Source organism: Danio aesculapii, unplaced genomic scaffold (genome assembly GCF_903798145.1).
Source record: "Danio aesculapii unplaced genomic scaffold, fDanAes4.1, whole genome shotgun sequence".
In the NCBI taxonomy this organism is placed as follows: domain Eukaryota; kingdom Metazoa; phylum Chordata; class Actinopteri; order Cypriniformes; family Danionidae; genus Danio; species Danio aesculapii.
The window spans coordinates 1-22521 of record NW_026613662.1 but is presented as its reverse complement, the minus strand read 5'-3'; the positions used below and the strand labels follow the sequence as shown (position 1 = coordinate 22521).

Below are 22521 nucleotides of genomic sequence, written 5' to 3'. Positions count from 1 at the left end.
TACATTGCACTGATTCACTTATTTGAACTGTACATAACCACTGCACATGGACATTTGTAATTATGTTTATTTATCTGCACACTCCTGATTATTAATAGCATCCTGTACATATATTCATTTATTGTAAATCTGTTCGTAGCTAATACAACCTGTATATAATGTTCATAGTACATCCATCTGTAAATATTACCATAGTTTTTCTATAAATGCACTTTATAACTTATACCTGTATCCTGCACTTGCTGCTATTGCACTGCTGGTTAGACCTAAACTGCATTTCGTTGCCTTGTACTTGTACATGTGTAATGACAATAAAGTTGAATCTAACCTAATCTAATCTAATCACAGCTGCTAGGTTAAGAGACAGGTTGAAAATGTCTGTGAATACCCCAGCGAGCTGTTCTGCACATGCTTTGAGGACGCGCCCAGGAATACCATCTGGTCCAGCAGCCTTACGCACATTGATCCGACTCAGTGGCTGTAGACTTCTGAGGAGGTGAGTGTGATAACTGAGTGGTCGGAAGAAGTGATTCTGGTTCTTTATTGTCTCTTTCAAAGCGGGCCTAAAAGTAATTTAGCTCGTTCAGGAAGGAGACATTTGTGGCTGTGGGGGTGGACTGGCTGGGTTTGTAGTTGCTGATGGCCTAGATGCCCTGCCACATGCGCCAAGGATCAGTGTTGGAAAAGTCCTCCTCTAGCTTTAGCTTGTAACAGTGCTTGGCGTTTTTGATTCCCCTCTTCAGATTAGCCCTGGAAGTGCTGTAGGCCTTTGCATCCCCTGATCTGAAGGCAATGTTGCGTGCCTTCAGCAGGAGGCGCACCTTCTTGTTCATCCATGGCTTTTGATTCGGGTATGTAGTTTTCTGTTTCTGGGTTGTAACACTGTCTATGGTGGTGTTGATATATTCCAGAACAGAGGAAGTGTAACTGTCAATGTCTGTGTGAGAGCCACATGTGGCCTGGGAAGCAAACATACTCCAGTGGGGGAAGGGGGGGGGGGGTCGCAGCGTATGCTTCAGCCATGTTTGTGTAAACTTGGTCTAAAGTTTGTTTCCCCTTGTGTGGCAGAGATGTTTTGTTATAATTTGGGGAGCACTGTCTTTAAGTTTGAGTGATTAAAATCCCCCGCAACAATAAAAGCAGCCTCCGGGTGAGCAGTCTGTTGGCTGCTAATGGCTGCATGAAGTTCATTCATAGCAAGCTTGGCATCAGCATCAGGAGAAATATAAGCAGCATCTACAACGGTGGATGTGAACTACCTTGTTAGATAAAACGGTCTACATTTAACCATTAGAAATTCCAGGTTAACAGAGCAATGTCTCCCAACGACGACAGGGTTTGTGCACCAAGCTTTGTTAATATAAATGCATAATCCTCCGCCTCTGGTCTTACCGGAGTCATCCGCCATTCTGTCTGCTCGGAATGTGTGGTGCTCAGTTAGCGAGATAGCGTTGTCTGGTATCCCGCTGTTTAGCCATGTTTCTGTGAAAATCATGACATTACAGTTCCATAATCTTTTGCTGTGGTTGATGCGCAGTTGAATCTCATCCATTTTGTTCACCAGTGACCGTACATTAGTGAGAAAGATGCTAGGTAAAGAGAGCCGGTGTGGTGTTAGCTTTAGCTTAGCTCTTAGGCCGCCGTGCTTCCCCCGCCTTTGTTTACGGTCTCGACACCGCCTTCGAGCACTTCCGCCCGGCCGGGCAGGGCACTCAGACCCGGGTGTTCTGGCGATCTTAGGGATGAGTCGAAGATTGCTAAAAAAACTGTCCGGAAAGTACAAACCAAGATCTCCTGTCAGGTGTACGATGTAAAGGCACTACTGTTCTGCACGAACAGACCCGAAATGAGCAGGAATAATACTGCAAAACTGCAGAAGCTGGAGAGACACTAAGCCTTGCGATGTGTATGCGCCGCCATCTTGCCTCGATGAAGCCTTAATGTGTCCTTTCTGCAAGTGATTTACTATTACTTTAAAAAGTGAATCCCTGCAAATAATGCGACATGAAGGTACGGTATGCATGTCTAGGGCAACATCTTAGAAGAACCAGAAAAATTAGGTAATTCCAGAAAGACATAATAATAATAATAATAATAATAATAATAATATATAATAATAACAATAATTAATAAATAAATAAATAGAAGCAAAAATTTTGGTATAACTAGAAAGCAACTATTTGCTATGTTGAAATCAAGAAAAATTAAGTCGTGATCACAAGAAAACAAGAGAGAAAATATATTTTAATGCATGGCGCTCCATAGATTAAAACTATTTTGCAGAGGTTTTTAGTTGTGTGGTTACAAGGGTACAAGATTTAGTTCTCTACAGTCTTGTAAACAAATATTTCTGTGTTTCATGGAGTTATTTCAGTGATTTTATGACTCAAATGAGTTTTTCCTACCTGAAAGATCCACTGGAGATTGTCAGTGAAGCTCTTGTGTCTCCTGTGAGTCTCGTCTCCTGAATCTGCTGTCTCATATTCATCACTGTTAACAAATAAAACTACTGTAATAATACATTTAGAGGCAAACACACCTCTTACCACAGCGGAATGAACTACCAGCTATTCCTGCATACGTTTTACACAACGGCTGCCCTTCCAGCTGCAACCCAGTACTGGGAAACACCCATACACTCATTTTCTCACACACACACACACACACACACACACACACACACTAGCCATTTTAGTTTATTCATTTCCCCTATAGCGCATGTTTTTGGACTAATATGTTCAAAACAGTCCATGTGTGAGCGATAATGTAAAACACTAAATACCTTTCAGCAGATGATGAGGTTTCCTCACTGAAGTTTGGTGGATGATTTTTTGACCAGTCACTCTTCAGAGACACAGAGCTGGACACACATGATCCTGATCTTACGCTGAAGACACAAACACACCAGAGAAAAAAAAAGTGTCACCACCTGCTGCAGTCTCTCTTATGAACACTAGAGGGCACAGGGGTTTCATTTCCCCATCAGCCTCTGTGCTCCTGATTGTCTCTTTGTAGCAAAATTAGCTCATAGAGAATTATGAATGATTAATTACTCATAATTTCCTATGAGCTCAATTAGCTAAGGCTTACTTAGCTAACAATACTTCTTAACTTGTATTGCCTCTCTCTATACCAACTGAATGTGTGTTAGATTAGTTTAAGTGTTCAGTGTAGTTAATGAAGCATTACTTGTATCACACTTCAAATTGTTCATTATTTGCTCATAAATGAAGTTCCTAATCTTTCCGCTCTATATTGTCATGCCTGGGCTCTCTCGGGAAGGCACAGGAGTTATCAAACATGTAGATTTATTGATAAACACTTACATGGAAGACCCTGTCTCTGATTTAATCTAGATTAAAATGGCTCATTTGAATTCTGCAGAAGGATTTCAGAATATGTGTGCTACCCAAATAATGTCTTTGAGAGCGGGTTTGTCAAGCTAGGTGGCGCATTAGACCAGGGGCTCACCTCCCTTTAAAAAATGCATCACAAACTGCTTGAGAAACTGTTCTACTATGATAATTGCCGATGAAAATAAATGATGTTCAATAAGATGTGCTTGTGTTTAATCACTGTTTATTCAGTTAAACATGAATGTTGAACTGTCGGCCTACATAAACTCCAAACAGAGATTATTGATGACCTTAATCTGACTAAAGTCATAACTGAACTAAACAGAAATGGAAATAAGATGTGAAGTATGCAGATATTAGTGGAATTACTGAAGTAAACACCGCAATCAAACTATTATTGTCATGCAGGACTTTTCAATATATTTTACACCAAGATCCACATACGGCTGTTAGTAAAGGACCACACACACACACTGGAAAATGCAGAAGTATACATCAGTGATAAAATATCAAGGTGAAAGTCATCATAGCTTGCATAGAATAGACCCAGCTCCTAACCCAACTTTGAGAATAGATTAATGCTGCGGTGCAAAGTTCAAGCTTGGTGAACTCTGACCTGCGAAATCGCATCACTTGACTGCGTGAGACCAATCAAGGATCAAAACACAACCTCTCTGGACAGAAATTTAAAACATGGGGCAATCGCTCGCTTTTTTAAATGTCTAATCATCTTGTTTAAACCTGCCCCTTTTCGCAGAGCAGTACAACAGAATTTCGCACACACAAAGCCCAGTATGACCGTAGCTTAATGCTGAGTTCAGACTGCAGGATTTTCAAATAGTCGTGTCACGGATGTTTTCACACTGCATGACTATCTGGGCTAGCGTTTTATCACTGCTTTGCTTGCAAGATGGATCGGCGATAGGAGCTTTTACATTGCATGACTTTACAATAGGAAGAATCGCTGACAACTTTGTCCAAACTACGTCTCACAGCCAAAAACAAAAAATATATATTGTGCTATTACAACATAATGAGAGAGAAGCCTTTAATGGGGTAGAAAATCTACATATTTGCTCTCATGGCCTTTGAAGGGAATTAGCAATTTCTCTTCAACTTTTTCTTTTTTGACCCGGTTGTGATATTGCTCAGATGACATGTCAAACAGACACGGGTCCTCCTGCCAGATTTACACTAGTTTTCCACCATTTCCTGTGTCCAAATAAACTGAAAAAAACTATTTTAACTTCTCCCCCAACCTCCTGCTGGCCTGCAGATAGCCGTACTAGTGAATGCTGCTCTTTTATTGGCTGTAGGTGATCGCTGATGTTATTTACAGTCAGAACACATTTCACACAGCATGATATAAATCCCCAACAGCTCCAGATATGTAGCATGCCAAATATCTCACAGGTGTCTGTGACTCATCGGCGATTCTCTCATTACATGTAACTCTGAGTTACTTTTTGGTTGGCCATCTGCTTTTAATGAGTCTCCTGTTTTCATCACTGCAGACTAGATCAGTAATCAGAATGAAAGAAGAAATGCCTGCTGGTGTTTAGTGTTTTTCCTTATCACAAACACAACAGTAATCTGGTTGTGTTAGAGCTGTTTTGGCTTGTTCAGGGATAATTATTATAATCTCCCAATTGCAAAAGAGAAATAAATGTGAGCAAAATCAGCTGTTTTGTTATCACATTAGACATTACGCTAGAGAATCATTCAAATACTAAAATACTATAAAAGTGACATTAGTGAAGTAGAAACGGTTTCTGCTGTTCTGATGTCAGCTGTAGAAGAAAGTAGTTCCTCATACAAAAGGGTTTTTAGACTCTCCGTGTTTGATTTTCTTTTTTTATATATACATGATTATGCTGTTGCACTGTTGTATAAACGCAGCATCACATGAGTAGCAGTGCCATATGGCTCCATATCATCACTGGCAAAGATTCAACAAGCTACTGGAAATATTCCTCAGAGATTTTGCTCTATAGTGGCATGATAGCATCACGCAGTTGCTTCAGATTTGTCGGCTGCACATCCATGATGCCAATCTCCCATTTCACCACAACCCAGAGGTGCTCTATTGGATTGAGCTCTGGTGACTGTGGAGGCCATTTGAGTACAGTGAACTCATTGTCATGTTCAAGAAACCAGTCTGAGATGATTCTCGCTTTATGACATGGCGCGTTATCCTGCTGGAAGTAGCCATCAGAAGATGTGTACACTGTGGTCATAAAGGGATGGACATGGTCAGCAACAATACTCAGGTAGGCTGTGGCGTTGACAAAATGCTCAATTGGTACTAATGGACCCAAAGTGTGCCAAGAAAATATCCCCCACACCATTACACCACCACCAGCAGCCTGAACCGCTGATACAAGGCAGGATGGATCCATGCTTTCATGTTGTTGAGGCCAAATTCTGACCCTACCATCCGAATGTGGCAGCAGAAATGGAGACTCATCAGACTAGGCAATGTTTCTCCAATCTTCTATTGTCCAGTTTTGGTGAGCCTGTGTGAATTGTAGCCTGTTTCCTGTTCTTAGCTGACAGGAGTGGCACCCGGTGTGGTCTTCTGCTGCTGTAGCCCATCCGCCTCAAGGTGTGTTCAGAGATGCTCTTCTGCAGACCTCGGTTGTAACGAGTGCTTATTTGAGTTACTGTTGCCTTTCTATCAGCTGGAACCAGTCTGGCAATTCTCCTTTTGACCTCTGGCATCAACAAGGCATTTGCACCCACAGAACTGCCGCTCACTGGATATTTCCTCTTTGTCGGACCATTCTGTGTAAACCCTAGATTAGATTGTCTGCATATGGTTGTTTCATAAATCAAGATGTTTCGTAAACCTTGTCATAAGTTGATTTTTGTGTTCGGATCTGCGCTTGTTTCTTTATTGGATTAACAAATTAGGCTCAATGTGTTTGCATCTCTGTCTCTCGGTTCTGTGGTTTCTATTTTTGTTGTTTGTCTGCCACCTTGTTACTTGGATTATTTTGTTTTGCTTTGATCTTCATCTTATAGTTTGAATTTTTATATAATGGATGTTGCAGATGGATCTTCTGTCTCTTTATTTCAAACTGGCCATGACAAAGAGGACATTGTACTACCTGAATTGTTCACATGCATTATTTAAACTTACAGTAAACAATAAGGAAATGTTTTATGGTCAGACATCTGTCCTTATCAGGACTATGGATGAATGCAGAATAATTCAAATCAGAAAATTATATAACACCATTCCAGTGTTTCTTACATACTGTGCCTTTAAAATGTTGTGCAAGTATAATAAAAATCTCCTGATGAATACTGAAACAGTCCATGTGTTAGCAATAATGTAAAACACTAAATACCTGATGGCAGACGATGGTGTTTTTTCTCTGAAGGTTGGTGGATCATGTTCTTTAGACCGGTCACTCTTCAGAGACACGCATGATCCTGATCTCACCCTGAAGACACAAACACACCAGAGGAATAAACTGCAGGACAAACTTCAGTCTCCTTTAAGAGTTTTATGAGTTTGTGTAGTTTAATTCAGCACTAACTAATTGTTGGCTGAAGGTCTGTCTGATCAGGTCTGTTACACAGGAATCATGGGTAAATACGACACATACTGAGCTCTGGTAAATATGACACCAGTTCAAGCTGTCTGTAATCTAGACTGATCTAAACACATTTCCTGAAGTTAAACTGAAGCTTTGTCCATCATTTAATCAAGCAATAGCAACACAAATAAGTGCATTGTTGTTGCTCTTTGTTCTTCAGAGAAAGTGTTGAAATAATAGTGTAAAAACAGAGTCAATACCTGTGTTTCTCTGAGAGAGAGTCCTTTACTCGCTCCTCTGCCATACTGCAGCTAAAACACCAATGCAGACATTAGCAGAGCTTTGAGGAAACAATCAGCCGCTGACCATCACCTGGAGATGACAATATACTGAGATTAAGAACATCACACTTTATAGCAATCACTGCTGACTTCACAAACAAGACCTTACTGAAACAGACCACATGATGAGGGAGACCACAAACCGACTTTCAGTCATTTCACTGCAGATAAATATATATATATAATGATTAAGATTAATGCAGTTGGTTTAATCCCTGATCTGACACCTCAGATATTTTAGATTTGATCATTTGATATGTATGTGTCTGTCACGATAACTTCTGCTTTAGACAACTATTAACTTATTATTTTAACTATTTATTAGCTTAGTTAGTAGTTAGTTAGTACTAAAACGTTACCAGTTAAGTGAAGTTTTCAAACTAATTTCGAGAGGAGCACGTGATATGATTGACTGCAGCTGGCCAATCACCTGCATTCACTAGTTACCCAATCAGATTAACCCCAACTCACTATAAGCAGCCTAGCTAGAACTACTCTCATATCTTCGTTTTCCGAAGAAACTAAAGACAAGTCCGCTCCAGCTCCTCCGAAAGCTACTCACTGACAACCAACCTCCTACTATTTTCAACCACACCACCACCATTATTATTATCATCATCATCATCATCATATCGTCGTCAACTACAACGAAAACAACAACGGAGGCGGCGGAGATCACAACAGCAACAGCGCAGCCACGGACAAGAAAGAAAGCTCGGCGCTCCCTGAAACATCAGCCCCATCTCAACAACACTCAGCTCAGCCTGGAAGTCGGCCCGAGACTGAGGCTCCAGTAAGAGGCCAAAGGCCTAGCTACTCCAGCCAGAACACAGTGTTTTATACAATCCTCATCTCCCGCTATTTCAAACCGCCACGTACCTTCTCCAGCATCATCATACGTCTCTCGTATCCAACAAACGACAGTCACGGAACTTCTCCAAACTCCTAGACGCCGGAAACACAAATTCCATTTCATAAAGACCTTACGAATCCATGTCTTCACCGACTCCGCCCCCCTAGGACATTACAACCACACTCTCCTGCTACGCCCCTAAACCCTACGTACTACAGCCCACAAACACTGCGCCACCCCGGGCCACCAAAGAAAGCCCTAAAGGAATCCCCCGGACAATAACACAACTCTTCTAGCCTGCAGCTCCCCAATCCAGTGCAAACTCCAGCCCTCCTCTTCCAGCAATCCTTACCACTCTAAACCCTCTTCAATTCTCTCTTCCAAACCTCCTACATTAACCCAGCTCATAAGAATTTTCCATCCCAAGATCCACCGGCTACGTACCCGCCCATCTACCCTGCTATAGACACTATCCCAGCTCTCCCTCCTCTCACTTCTACACACTTGTTACTACTGCGGCGACAAGCACGCCGTCAGCCAAGTGCTAAGTCTAATGAAAACAAATTACTTGTCAACTTCTGTCAACATTTTTTAATCTTTATACTGAATTACGTTTGCACCCTGATCTAATTTTTCTGAATTTCTCATTCCAGGTCTGGATAACGGATCCAAGCCCGGTATCTTGGCGCTCCCTTCCCAGCCCTCCATCAACCAGAAATCACAGAGCTATTATAGAAAAAGAGATCGACAATAAATTTATGTTCGATCCCCTCATTCTTGCTCCTTTGTCAAGCACATTCACATTAGCCCTACTGAAATGGGCATTAGAACGTTTCTAAAAACGTCTAATAACGGATCTTTCATCTCCTCATAATTCCGCCTCTTTCAGCATTATTCATTACGCCGAACGAAGATGCCTTAAATTACCACGCCATAAACCAAGCAATCTCTTTATTTAATCTAGTCTGCTGCAAAGCTTGGCTCGCAGTCAACATCACCCCTGCCTTTAAGTCATTCCATTAAACCCTGATCTCTGGTATCTCCGATTTCTGGCATTAATCAGGCATCACAATTCTACTTCGCAGTCTGTCTAACATTCGGACGCAGAAGTAACCACATTTATACTTCCCACGTAGTTCATCTACTAGATGATTTCTTGTATCTCTTAGTGACAGAGATATAAGTTCTGAAGATATAATATATCCGAAGATATAAGAAAACTTAGTGACAAGTCTTTCTAATATTGGCATTTCCATCGTGGAAGAACCTCCGGCTCAAGCACTTTCTTGCATTCCTAAGCATCAATTTGGATTCGCAGAATTGCATACATCCATACCTAAATAAATCGACTGAAATTTAGTTCCCTTCTATCTTCTTGAAGAGAAAAGATTGTGCTAAGCACAAACTGTCCATCTCAGGACATCAAAACTCACACGCGCATTATCCCGCTGGGATGCCTTTTCGTCACTCACCACCCTCAGCTCGCAGCATCAGTCCCCGGATTAAATAAGAATATATCTCTATCCGATCTCGGCCTGAAGGGCGTCGTGCACCGGAGGCACCGCTCAGCGCGGCGACGGGGTGCGCACATGACAGGGGATAGTAGGCTAATGCACACCAGACACACAAACTCATATGTCATTTAAACTAAATTATTCACATAGCGCTTCGTCGAGTCCTGAATTGTGACTAGGCACTGCGGACAGCCCCCGACTTGCGGCACCGGCGCGCGTACCCTGACAGAACATATGTTTAGAATTCTAAATGCATGGCGCAACGCAGCACATCACCGAACAGCGCTTATGGCGTGCGACCGGCTTATGCTTTCCTTCCTAAGCGCTGGAATTGCTGCCCACTTATTTATAAGCGATCCAATTTCATCCTCCGTACATATCTTTATTACACAGACGCCGCCACCTCCATAGGCTTAGAGGGATGTTACCAGGACTGCCGACGCGCTACCAACAGACCATATCGCGGAGAAATTAATAGTCCGCCTCCAAGATTCTCATTTACTGTTACAATGAAGCCGCTGTCCACTGCACTAATAAAGGCGTTATCATTATCATGCTTTAAGGCTGCTTCTCCATCTCTTCATTTGGACTAAATGAAATGAAAGCACACAAAAAAAATAATAATAATAATTTATAACTGTTGTACATGTTCCTAATTATATAAGGAAATTGCTGATTCCCTTTCTTGCTTTTGTTTCTAGAAACTGGTACCAGAAGCAGACACGCACCTGACCTCATCCCTCCTTTGAAGATGATATTCCCACAATCGCTGCATACATGATTTGCATCAACACCCATAAATATATTTTAGGAAGTAATCCCAGAACATCTCAATTGTTCCTCACTACAGAACACATCCAAACATTTCACTCCCCACACAACACTTCATTCCCGTTTGCCCCCACAAACAATCAGTCTATTCATCACATACTTGCATTCACACAACAATTTAAGCCAACTCTATCAAGAGTTATTTAAATGGAATAAAAAAAATAAATAATTTTTCACAAGCTTCGTACGGCTCCATTTATGATTCTATTGCTAATTCACAAACCGGTCTTTTTATTAAAGGCATCCCACCCTCCCAGACATCAGACTGCCCATCTCTCCCTACATACTCTCCAATGCATTTCCACACTCCGAAAGGATACCTATCCTTGCATACAGATCACACTCTAGATGCAATGTTTATTCTTGTTTTTGAGTTTCTCAGATGTTGTGAAATTACAGTAACATCTAATTTGATCCCAACATCCACCCACCATCACAAATTTAACTTTGATTGACGAGGAAACAATCAATCAAGATAAACAGATCAATCCAGAAAAGGACAATGCATCTACATATTCAATATTCCCTCCCCCACAAGCCATTCCAAACACTCCTAGCATACATACACTATAGGAAAATGCTAAGCATAAGTCCCCCAGCCCCCCTTTTTCATAGATGACACACACCATCCAGTGACACATCTTGGTTTCAAAAACACATTAAAGCAGTCCTCCACCATTCAGGCTTCCCACCAGAATCATACTCCAGTCAGATTTGCAGCCGCCACCACAGTTGCACATAAAGGGCTATCCCAACAACACATACAAACACTAGGAAGGTTGTCTTCCGACGCCTTCAAATCTTACATTCGACTCAGCCACAGCCATCTAAAGGAAGCCCAAAGGACCCTCACCAGCAGACACCTTAAACCCAGCGGCCAAGGGCACGAGCCTAATCCAGGAATAAGACAAGACACAGCCATCTCGGCTTCCAGAGGGCGGAGGAGCTACTCAGCCACCCAAGGGCGCGGGCACGACCCAGCCACCTAACCCTTCTTTCTTCCTTCTGGCTCTGAGTCGCACTCAGCTTTCTCTCCCTATTCACTCACCTAACTTCAGCAGGAGTTTTTTCCCGCCCAGGCCCCCCCCCTGTCACCCCCGCCCCCCCTGGCCGCTGCCACAGAAGTCTTCACCACCCCTCCACCTTTCCCTGACTTCTGTAGGACCCTGCCCCCCCCACGGCTCTGACTCCCGCAGGAGTGTTACCCCGAGCTTCGGTTCCCGCAGGAATCATCTCACAGCCCCTCCCCCAGCCCTAGCTTTTACATATTATAAGTCATTTTAACAATGACATATAATATAGCCTTATTTTTGCTCACTGTTTTATTTTATTTATATAAATTCATATCTATATGCACCCACGCATATAAATATTAATTTATATATAGCACTGCCACCATCACGCTCTGTTCCCGCAGGAACACCCCCAGAGCACCAATTCTGCCCGTCACCCTCCAGCAGGAGTCTTCACCTCCCCCTTATCTCTCCCGACTCCTACTGGAGCTGGCCAAAATAGCTCAACCAACCCCGAGCTGTGACACGAGCACGAGTCACGTCACCGACCCTCCCCGGCCCTTGCTTAATTTATTTCCTTATACATTTATTTTACACATTTACCTTTCATTTATTTTATTTCATTTATATATGTATATATATATATATATATATATATATATATATATATATATATATATATATATATATATGCACCCACGCATATAAATATACATTTACATATAGTGCCGTCACCCTCAAGCTCTAACTCCCGCAGGAGTGGTCCCGAGCATCGTCCCCCGCAGGGGTCATCGCCCAACTGCCATTCACCCTTCAGCTGGGGCTTTCACCTGCCCTTCCTCTTCCCGACTCCAGCTGGAGATGGCACATTCAGCTCTATCTCCCGCAGGAGTGCCCAGGAGCTTCGACTCCCGCAGGAGTCCAACCCCCCCCCCCCCCCCCCCCCCCCCCCCCCCCACCCCCCCCCACCCATCTCCCACCCCCCAAAGCACTAGATTACCCCATTATATATTTATATATTTTCATATAAACATATATATTTATATATAGCGCTGCCACCTCCCAGCTCTATCTCAGCAAGGAGTGTTCCTTGAGCAATCCACTCCTTTGGAGTCCATGCCCCACCCCAGCCACCCTTCACCCCCCTTATCCAGCTGGAGTCCTCACTTACCCTTCGCCATTTTTAACTACCCCAGCAGGATTCCTGTCCACCCCATGGCTCTAACCCCCGCAGGGGTCTCCCCGAGTCTCTACTCCCGCAGGAGTATTCATAGCCCACGCCAACCCTGCTAGGGCTCCCGCAGAAGTCTGTATTACCTTTTCCTCCCACAGGAGCCCCCTTTACCTTTCCTTCTGAAAAACCACTATATCCAGCAGCCGGATATAGCCTTCCAAGCCTTTTGGGGAGTTTCTTCGAATACACGGCTGCTGTCCCGAGTCTCCTGCATTTGGGGAGCTCTCGAGAACCACCTGATCTCGTACTCCCCTCATATGCTCTATGGACCAGGCGGGAGCCCTGGGCTCACCTATCTCTGAGCTCAGGGTTCTCTCCCGGGACAGCATGCCAAACCTGCCAACAGCTGTCAAACAATATCTAAGTGTGAACTCTTGAAGTGAAGTTTTCAAACTAATTTCGAGAGGAGCACGTGATATGATTGACTGCAGCTGGCCAATCATCTACATTCACTAGTTAGCCAATCAGATTAACCCCAACTCACTATAAGTAGCCTAGCTAGAACTACTCTCATATCTTCGTTTTCCGAAGAAACCCCCCATCCACCCCTTCTCCTCCTTTCTTCCTTTTCCACGGGGAGCTCTCGAGAACCACCTGATCTCGTACTCCCCTCATATGCTCTATGGACCAGGCGGGAGCCCTGGGCTCACCTATCTCCGAGCTCAGGGTTCTCTCCCAGGACAGCATGCCAAACCTGCTAAAAGTTGTCAAACAATATCTAAGTGTGAACTCTTAAAATGCAGTTTAAGGATCATCCGTATTCTTTTGTTTACGGAAGCTCTGCTTTCACTTTCGCGTCTCGGTTTAAAGTTTATTTTGTGCTGAATGATGTGAAATTATCGAGTCAACCTGATATAGAAGAGCACAAACACTTTCAAGGGATAAAAATAACCCATTACATTGTTAAAATGACCGTGTTTGAACCGTGTTTAATCGGCGTTTGAGCTTCAGGAGCAGACAGTCCTATAAATCACGCTTATAAACTCGCTTATAAACACATATAAAACCCTTCATCATCTCCACAAATAAGCGTAATGTAGAAGTGTTAAACTTACATGCAGAAGTACAGATGCTCTTGTGCAGCAGGAACATGAGGTGAGCTCTTTGACGCTTTCGGTTTGTCAACTTCCTCTTCTTCTTCAGTTTTTTGGCGGTTATGAAACTTATTTGTTGTTGCTTTACCGCCTCCTGCTGGACTGGAGTGTGGAACAGGAGTCTGGCATGGAGGGAGACGAGAAAAACAAACCACACTATAAAACCAAGGGAAAACTGTGTTTAAACATAAAATTCAATTGTAAATTCGTTCTAACGGCCCAGTTTCTTTCAGACGTGAATTATTAAAGCCTACATATGTTGACCCTAGTATATTTTCCAGAGTAAATGTAAGATTATGTCTAATAATACTTTCTCTTGTCCTGTATGTGCTATTTTGAGACGGTTATGACCATTTCCTCCATACGATTATTCCCCATTTCTCTTCCTTCAAAGATTTACCTTTGGATTTGATGAAAATGTCTTCCTGAGTCATTTATATTCCAGTATTCTGCATTTGCATGGTTTCCTCCAGGTGCTCCGGTTTCCCCCACAGTCCAAAGACATGCGGTACAGGTGAATTGGGTAGGCTAAATTGTCAGCTTATTTTTATGGGGTTAATGCTGAAGTAGTTCAATCGACATGCACATTAAATTGCATCTGGACAACATATTGGATGGATAGAAAGCACCAAGCCCTAAAATAAAAACAAATAAAATCTACTTTCAGGGGAAGCTTGCTTGTACAAAAAGTGTAGAATAATGCTGAGTAGTCAAGAAAAGTCACAAGAGCTGAAGCCAACTGAGCAGAATACCGAACTGAGGGGGTCAAGGCTATTGCTCTCATGGACAAAGCCCTTCATGTACTATATGTCAACAGAAGTGCTGGCCACTTGTGCTTTTACTTCAATTAATAGTTGTTTTTTTTCTCTCAGTCCTGAAAGTCATGCTTTAAGTTTGTTATGCTGTGGTAGCATTCTGTTTAGTTTTATCTGTGAGGACAAAAGTAAGACTGGGCATTAGAACAGTTACTCAGTATTCTACCAAAGAGTCATTGTGTTTTAACTAGACTGGCTCATCACTAATGCCTGAAGCATATCTGACAAATGCAAATCACATTTACAGAGTGATGTAGCCCAGATCAGTGAGGCTTGCTAGCCATGTTAGTGAATGTAAACTAAAAACTAAATTTGTCCCGGCCCTCGCCCCTTGGATTTCTTAAACCAGTAAGTGAATGAGGTTATGAGAGATTTACATGTGATTTAACGTTCAGTGGAATGTTTGTGGAATTGTGGCACATTTTTATCACATGCATAAATGTGTGGTAGGAAAAAAAAGAATTGTTAGAACTTTCAACATTTCTGTCACAAACCAAGCTGTTTGTCATGTCCCTGAGGCACTTCTCTGAAATCGCATGTAGAAAAACATTAATAAAATGCACACAGTGTCTACATTTTTTTTCAGAATTACAACTATTTATTTGAGTTCTTTTCTGGTGATAAATAAAAATACAATAACAAATAAGATTTTTTAAAATATAAAAACAGGCTACAAAGTTATGTCCCTCAATTTAAACTCAACCCTATTACGCTAGCATTTTTCCACCTATAGCAATTTATATGTATTATTACATCACAGACAGGAAGTGACATCGTTCAGCTCTCTTTAACCGCATGGTGCAAAAGAAGGCAAGATATATTTGAATTTATTTAATTTCTTTTATTTATTATGGTTAGGAAGGGGTACGGTCAAGCTTAACAATTCAACCCTGTAACGTAAAACTAACTATGATAGTTTTTTTTAATTTCCAAACAATATGACATATTGTTGTTTAATTGCTGCCATGTGGGCCTTCTCTTTTAAACCACACGAGGAGGCCATTTTGTTTTTAAAACTCAACCTCATCACACTTAACCCTGTTACACATCTCATTGTTTTGGGGTTGTAAACTTGTAACAGGATTGAGATATTCTCCTCATTTATCAAGAATTTTAATTGAAAAACATTTCAGTAAATATATACTGACTATAACTTCATTTAGTCACTGATAGAATATTTGAAGCAGTGTTTTCACTTAAACTGTGATGCAATCTTATATCAGACATGGCACCCGTATCAGCAGCAGATTTTATATTGAATGTGTCACGAGTTTCATCATGAGTTAATGAAAAGCTGATAAAATCAGAACATGTGAAGTAAAAAAAGACTTTAATTATGTAAATAGTTAATTTGTTTATCTCTATGTCATGTGACAATTAGCCAACTTTAGAGAGGTGGTCATTAAGGGCAGAATTCATATTAATATTATAGATAAAGTGGGTTGAGCTTTCAAAAGGTTTAGGAATCCCTGGTTGAATCCCCTGGTGGTCTTCTGCTGCTGTAGCCCATCCGTCTCAAGGTTGGACGTGTTGTGTGTTCAGAGATGCTCTTCTGCAGACCTGGTTGTAATGAGTGCTTATTTGAGTTACTGTTGCCTTTCTATCAGCTGGAACCAGTCTGGCCATTCTCCTTTGACCGCATCAACAAGGCATCTGCGCCCACGGAACTGCCGCTCACTGGATATTTCCTCCCCTAGAGATGGTTGTGCGTGAAAATCCTAGTAGATCAGCAGTTTCTGAAATACTCAGAGCACAGACCAGCCTGTCTGGCTATTTAATTTTATCTTCATTATTAAGAATTTTCATGAACAATTTCATTAAAAAGAACGTTTTCTGCTGCAGTTTTTCTTGATGTTCCAGGAAAGAAAATTTTAGACATGATTTACCTGTTGCTCCTGTTCACTGTAGGTTCTGTTCAGCAATATATTTGGTAACATAGGCCTACATCAGCATTTTTAAAGGTTACTAACGGTCCAGTTACCTGCAGCAGTTTACTTTCTTGAATTCTGACTGTATTTTGGTTTAATGAAGTTTAATTTCCTCTCAGTGTGATTAATGCCTTTGCTAAATGTTTTACTAAAATAAAGTGTTTTGGTCAAGTCTTAGATTTAATTTTAAATGAATTAAAACACATGAAAATTGAAATTAAAGTGTCCCCTCAAACCTGTCACAGTCTTCAACCCCGTCACTGTATTCTCGACCCTGTGTCATTCATATTGGGAAACAATTAAATATAGAAAAACTTCTTGCTGAGTACCAACCAGCATGTTAAGGCCTAAAATTGTGAATATGTGGTTTGGGTAAGACATCCACATATAAAACTTTTTTAGAGAAATGAAGAGAGCACAGAATGCATAAGTTGTATAATTGTAATTTAAATCACATATAAATCTAAAACTCCTCAGAAATGTGATATTTTAGCCATTAAACTGATTTGAGGGACATATGAGCAATAATGGCTGTCCAAATAAGAATAAAAGAGAAAATATTATAAAGACTTTAATGCCTGAGGAGGGAAAAGATGATGTTGTGAATGTTTAAATTGTGCCTAATTATGTAGGCTATTTAACAATATAATCAATACACTTTTAAACATGAGTTTGCTCAAGCTGAAATATTAGCGAATGCCAGGAATGACCCATATATTATCTCAAATCTTAAACGTGCACACACTACAAGATCTGAAAACTGCAGCACAGCACACTACAAGATACTATTCAGATGACTGCGCCTGAGGAGCACATCACCTGATTGCAGAATAACTTTGCTGTTTATTATAGGCTAGCTTACAAATGTCTGACCAACTGGCAGAGCGAACAGCCTGCAGAATGAAGAGAAAAGCTGCTTGTTGAAGAGAGCACATCATGTCCAAACAAATGTCTAATATTAGGATTATTATCAGGGATCAGAGAGAAGACAGAGGCAGATGAACAGAAAGAATGGATATTTGATGGTACTGTAGGGAGAAACCAGTTTGGAGAGTTTTGTATAAAGCACCATTGACAAAACGTGTTGGGGATTTACAGTGGAGGATTCTGCAGGGGATTGTGGTAGTTAATGCTTTCATAGGTGTTGTTAACTCTAGTGTCCACGACAAGTGTATCTTCTGTGGACATAGAGAGAGACTGTGGATCATCGCTATCTGGAGTGTAGACGCTGAACACAATAGTTTGATATGTTGAGCAGATGTGGACAGAATTTGACTCAGTGTAAGTTTATTCTGGAGCTGGCTATAGTCAGAAACACAAACTGAAATGGCAGTTCATCAACTGTTTAGTTGCTCCAGCAAAACTTGCTCTACTTATCACAAGAAGAAATAGAACAGATGAGGAACATGCTCAAGAGATTTAGAGTTTTAAAGCATTCGTTAGGAAGTCCTTGCATCTGGATACATTCGACCCTTTACCTCACCAGGAGCCGCAGGATTTTTCTTTGTTGAAAAGAAAGATGGTGGTCTCGGTCCTTGCATTGATTATTGGGGGTTAAACAATGTCACAGCTAAATACAGATACAAATTGCCACTTATCTCATCTGCATTGGAACAGCTACGAGAGGCTCACATCTACTCCAAACTCGACCTCAGGAGCACATATAACCTAATTCGAATCCGAGAAGGAGATGAGTGGAAAACAGCCTTTCTGACCACTAGTGGGCAGTATCTTGTTATGCCATATGGGCTAGCAAACTTACCAGCAGTCTTCCAATCATTCATCAATGAAATCTTTCATGATTTACTGAACAAATGCATCATTGCATATATTGATGACATCCCAATTCTCCCAATCTAGAGCAACACAACAAGGATGTAAGAACTGTTAAATCGTTTACAACAACACCAGCTGTTTGCCAAGCCTGACAAACATGAATTTCATGTCTATAAAACGTCATTTTTAGGATACCTTGTGAGCCATCAAGGGAGTGGAAATGGACGAATTAAAGATTCAGGCAGTCACCGAATGGCCTTTCCCCAAGTCAATAAAAGAACTCCAACGATTTCTAGGGTTCGGCAACTTTTATAAACGATTCATCCGTGGATACGTTTCTATCGCAGCACCACACACATCAGTCCTAAAAGGTAAACCTGGAAAATTAACATGGAACCCAGCCGCCATCAAGGCTTTTGAGCATGTAAAAAGTAGCTTTACAACTATTTTGAAACATCTTAACCCAGAATTACCCTTTGTGGTGGAGGTGGATGGTTCAGACTGTGGTATTGGAGTAGTGTTTTCTCAACGCCATGGTAACCCTGGTAAGTTCCACCCCTGTGCCTTTTTTTCACGCAAATTAACGACTACCGAAAGAAATTATGATGTGGGAAATAAGGAACTCCTCTCTATGAAGGCAGCTTTAGAAGAATGGCGTCACTCGCTCGAGGGAGCCGTCCACCCGTTTCAAATTATCACAGGCCATAGAAATCTAGAATACATCAAGGGAGCCAAACATATGAACCCCAGGCAAGCTTGGTGGTCTTTGTTCTTAAAAACCTCAAAGCTCTCTCTCGCCGACATGATCATATTTTTTCCCTCAAGCTAATGCTCCTATCCTTCCATCTACAGTGGTCATTGCCCAGATAAGTTGGGGCATAATGGCGGAAATACAACGAGCACAACAGGATGATCCTTCCCCACCAGAATGCCCACCTAATCGACGGTACGTTCCTGAAGCCCTCAGAAATCGCACCCTCCAATGGATACACACCTCACTAGGTTCAGGACATCCAGGGATTCATTGAACCCTAACTCTGGTACGAAGTGCATTTTGGTGGCCTTCCATGAATAAAAATACCACTGATTTTGTTAAAGCCTGTCATATTTGTACCGAAACCAAGACCCCTCGTACACTTCCCACCGGTCTGCTGCAGCCTGTACCCATACCACACCGCCCCTGGTCCCATCTATTCATTGATTTTATTACAGACCTGCCTCCATCCAATGGATTCTCAACTATATAAGTAATAGTGGACCGCTTCTCTAAAGCGCGCCGACTAATCCCACTAAAGGGACTACCCACAGCCATAAAGACAGCTGTCAAACTCTTCCAACACGTTTTCAGAACCTACGGGATCCCAGAGGACATTTTCTCGGACCGGGGTCCTCAGTTCACGTCTAAGGTGTGGAAAGCCTTCTGTAAACAACTGGACATTAACGTCAGCTTAATGTCGAGATGCCATCCCGAATCTAACGGTGAAGTGGAGAGGGTTATTTAAGAAATCAAATGTTATCTGAGATCTTATTGCAGCAGAGAACAGAATAAAGGGAGTGACTTCCTCCCATGGGGGGAATATACCCAGAATTCCCTCACTCACTCATTTACAGGTCTCACACCTTTCCAATGTGTGTTGGGCTACCAACCTCCCATGGTCAGGAGAACCCTCTATGGTGCCATTAATGGACGATTGGATTAAACGGAGCAAACGGATGTTGGACAGCACTCATTTGAAGCTTCAAAAAGCAATAAGAGCTCAACAGATACAATCAGATCGCAGGAGGCAACCCCACCCCAACTGTCTGGCACCTCGGCTCCCGAACCTCCACCACCTCTGGAGATTGACGGAGCACTTGCATATTCAGTCAATGATATCCTGGATTCACGCCGTAGAGGGGGTCAGTTGCAATACTTGGTGGACTGGGAGGGCTATGGACCAGAGGAGAGATCTTTGGTGGCCTCCAAAGACATACTGGACCCATCATTGATACAGGAATTTCATCGTCAACATCCCAATCGTCCCGCTCCACGCCCCAGGGGCAGGCCCTTGAGAAGAACACCAGGAGGTGTTCATAGAGGGGGAGATTCTGTAATGAATGAGGCAGAGTCTCATTCATCCCACCACCAGAGGGAGCTCTCTCTAGTATAATGACTCTGCACTTCCTCTGTGGTACTTCCTGTTACCCCCATATATAAACACACCATGTGGACCTTATCTTTGCAATGTATTGCCAGTTCCACTGCCTTACGGAGCGTTTTCTTTACTATTGTGTTTGCCTTGTTGTTAGGATCATTTGCCTGCCTTTGACCACTGCTTCTTTGGATTTTGAACTCTGCTTTGTTTGCCTGTTTTGGACTGCCTGATTGTTTGTACCGACATTTGCCTGTTTATGACTACGACTCCGCCTTTGCATTGGTGTTAGTTTATTAAACCTTCAGCATTTGGATTCACACTGTTTCCATGTCGTCTCCTACGGCTCCCTCACACATTAGATGTATAAGTTTAAACGTGATTAAAACTTATAGGTTTTTTAAGATGAAAGTTACAATTCCAGACTATGCCATTCCAGAGTGTTAAACAGATTTCTATCATTACAAATTTGTACAAGGAACATGTGCGTGCAAAATAAAATTTCATCATTAAAACTAGAATTAAACAAATGCTGTTTAAAATGTTTCATAAGTGATAATGAATATTGTCACAACCTGGACAGTCAACTGAGGTTCTTCTCAGACTGAGATATACCAAATGCTTCAACAGAGAAATAAACAAAAAAGGAAAACTCCACAATGGGAGAAAACAAACAATAAGGCAGCAAACAACAGGGAAAACAGGGCGCTGACCAGAGAGTATTGCACAAAAGTGTAATAAAGAAAGCCAGCATGAGAGAAAAAGCACAGCATGACCTAGTTTAATCGGGTTCTTCTGGCTTAGTCTGTTGCATGTTTGGTGATCCAGGATGAGAATGAGCCGATATGTCAAGCAATAAACAAGATGATGAGACATTTAAGAAAGCAAGCAATTTTTTACATTTCTATCCAGAGAGGTCATGGCTGTTTCTCAATATGCATTCTTCAGTGATCTTGCATCCTTGTGTTCTCGCGTAACGTCATCATCAACTGCCAAAGTTCGGTTCCAATACTCGAGAACGAAGGACACGTGAAACTTCCTGGATGTGTTTTTGATATCGAGGATGCACCAATGCAGACTTGAGCACTGAACTCGCTCTAGAAGTCCCAGAAGTCATTGCGAGCGCAGCATTTTATATAGATTTATTATTAAAGTTCAGAGATATAACTTATTTATATCAGGAGTTTCCCTAAATGAAATAATGAAAGGCATAAACACATTAAGGGTGTTTATTTGCTGAAATTCCTATTAAGATCCGTTTTATTTATATTGTGCAACGCTTATTTGTAAAGTCTTTATGTGGAGTATATATTTTGAAAAGGGGAAAAACATTAAATCGCTGTCTCTTACAGTAACATGATGCGATTTCGCATGTCAGAGTTCATCAAGCTTGAACTTTGCAATGCAGTGAACTGCAAAACATGTCGCACGAGCTTGATTTCCTGTCACATTCGAGTGTATATAAATGGAGAACAGTGCAGTATGACCGCGGCTTAACTCTGCTGCTGAGTTACTTTAACTCAATTTAGAGAGGGACCAAATAGACTCTGAGCTGAGGAAATGCTACTCAAAGGATTTTGCTGTTTCTGAGAGTCAGATGATCATTTGTACCTGTTGCTCGTTACTCTACCAGCTCAAAAACATGTCTGCCATCCTGGAGCCTGACGTCAGAGTGATGAAGCTCTGTCCTGCCTCACTGTAGTTTTGCTGAAAGTACCAGAGGTTGCTACTGTGTGAAACTAAGAGCTTACAGCTCATTGTGATCTTTTAGAAAAGCTTTATCATTGTTATTGTGATCCTTCTCTCTGTGTGGGAAGCTGCAGGGATGTGTCACAAATCACGACTGAACCCAATTGCATTGAACAGGTTTATTAAATCTCAAGAGCCTGAAACAGTAGCAGGCACAAATAGTTTGTGAAACTGAAATAGCTGTCAACAGGTGGATGCAAGAAAAGTCCAATTAAGAGAAGAAACTCAGCTTCAGGAAGCGAACTCACCACTAACGGAACTCAGTGAGGACAGCCTGACAAGACACAAACATAAACAACAGCAAACTGACAATGTGAAACAGGAGCGTGTACTAAATATA

General features: G+C 41.7%; 1 protein-coding gene across 1 annotated transcript in view; it reads right to left on the bottom strand.

Moving 5' to 3' along the window:
- The window catches only part of LOC130220144 (NLR family CARD domain-containing protein 3-like), a 35356-nt gene extending 21111 nt beyond the window's left edge, over positions 1-14245 (bottom strand). The window contains exons 1-6 of the mRNA XM_056452527.1: positions 14182-14245; positions 13743-13903; positions 7162-7273; positions 6710-6805; positions 2783-2887; positions 2406-2490 (exon numbers count right to left, since the gene is read on the bottom strand). Coding sequence (XP_056308502.1) covers positions 2406-2490; positions 2783-2887; positions 6710-6805; positions 7162-7205 — 330 coding nt within the window. The 5' untranslated portion in view covers positions 7206-7273; positions 13743-13903; positions 14182-14245. The remainder of the gene's footprint in view (positions 1-2405; positions 2491-2782; positions 2888-6709; positions 6806-7161; positions 7274-13742; positions 13904-14181) is intronic.
- Positions 14246-22521: the final 8276 nt, after the last annotated feature.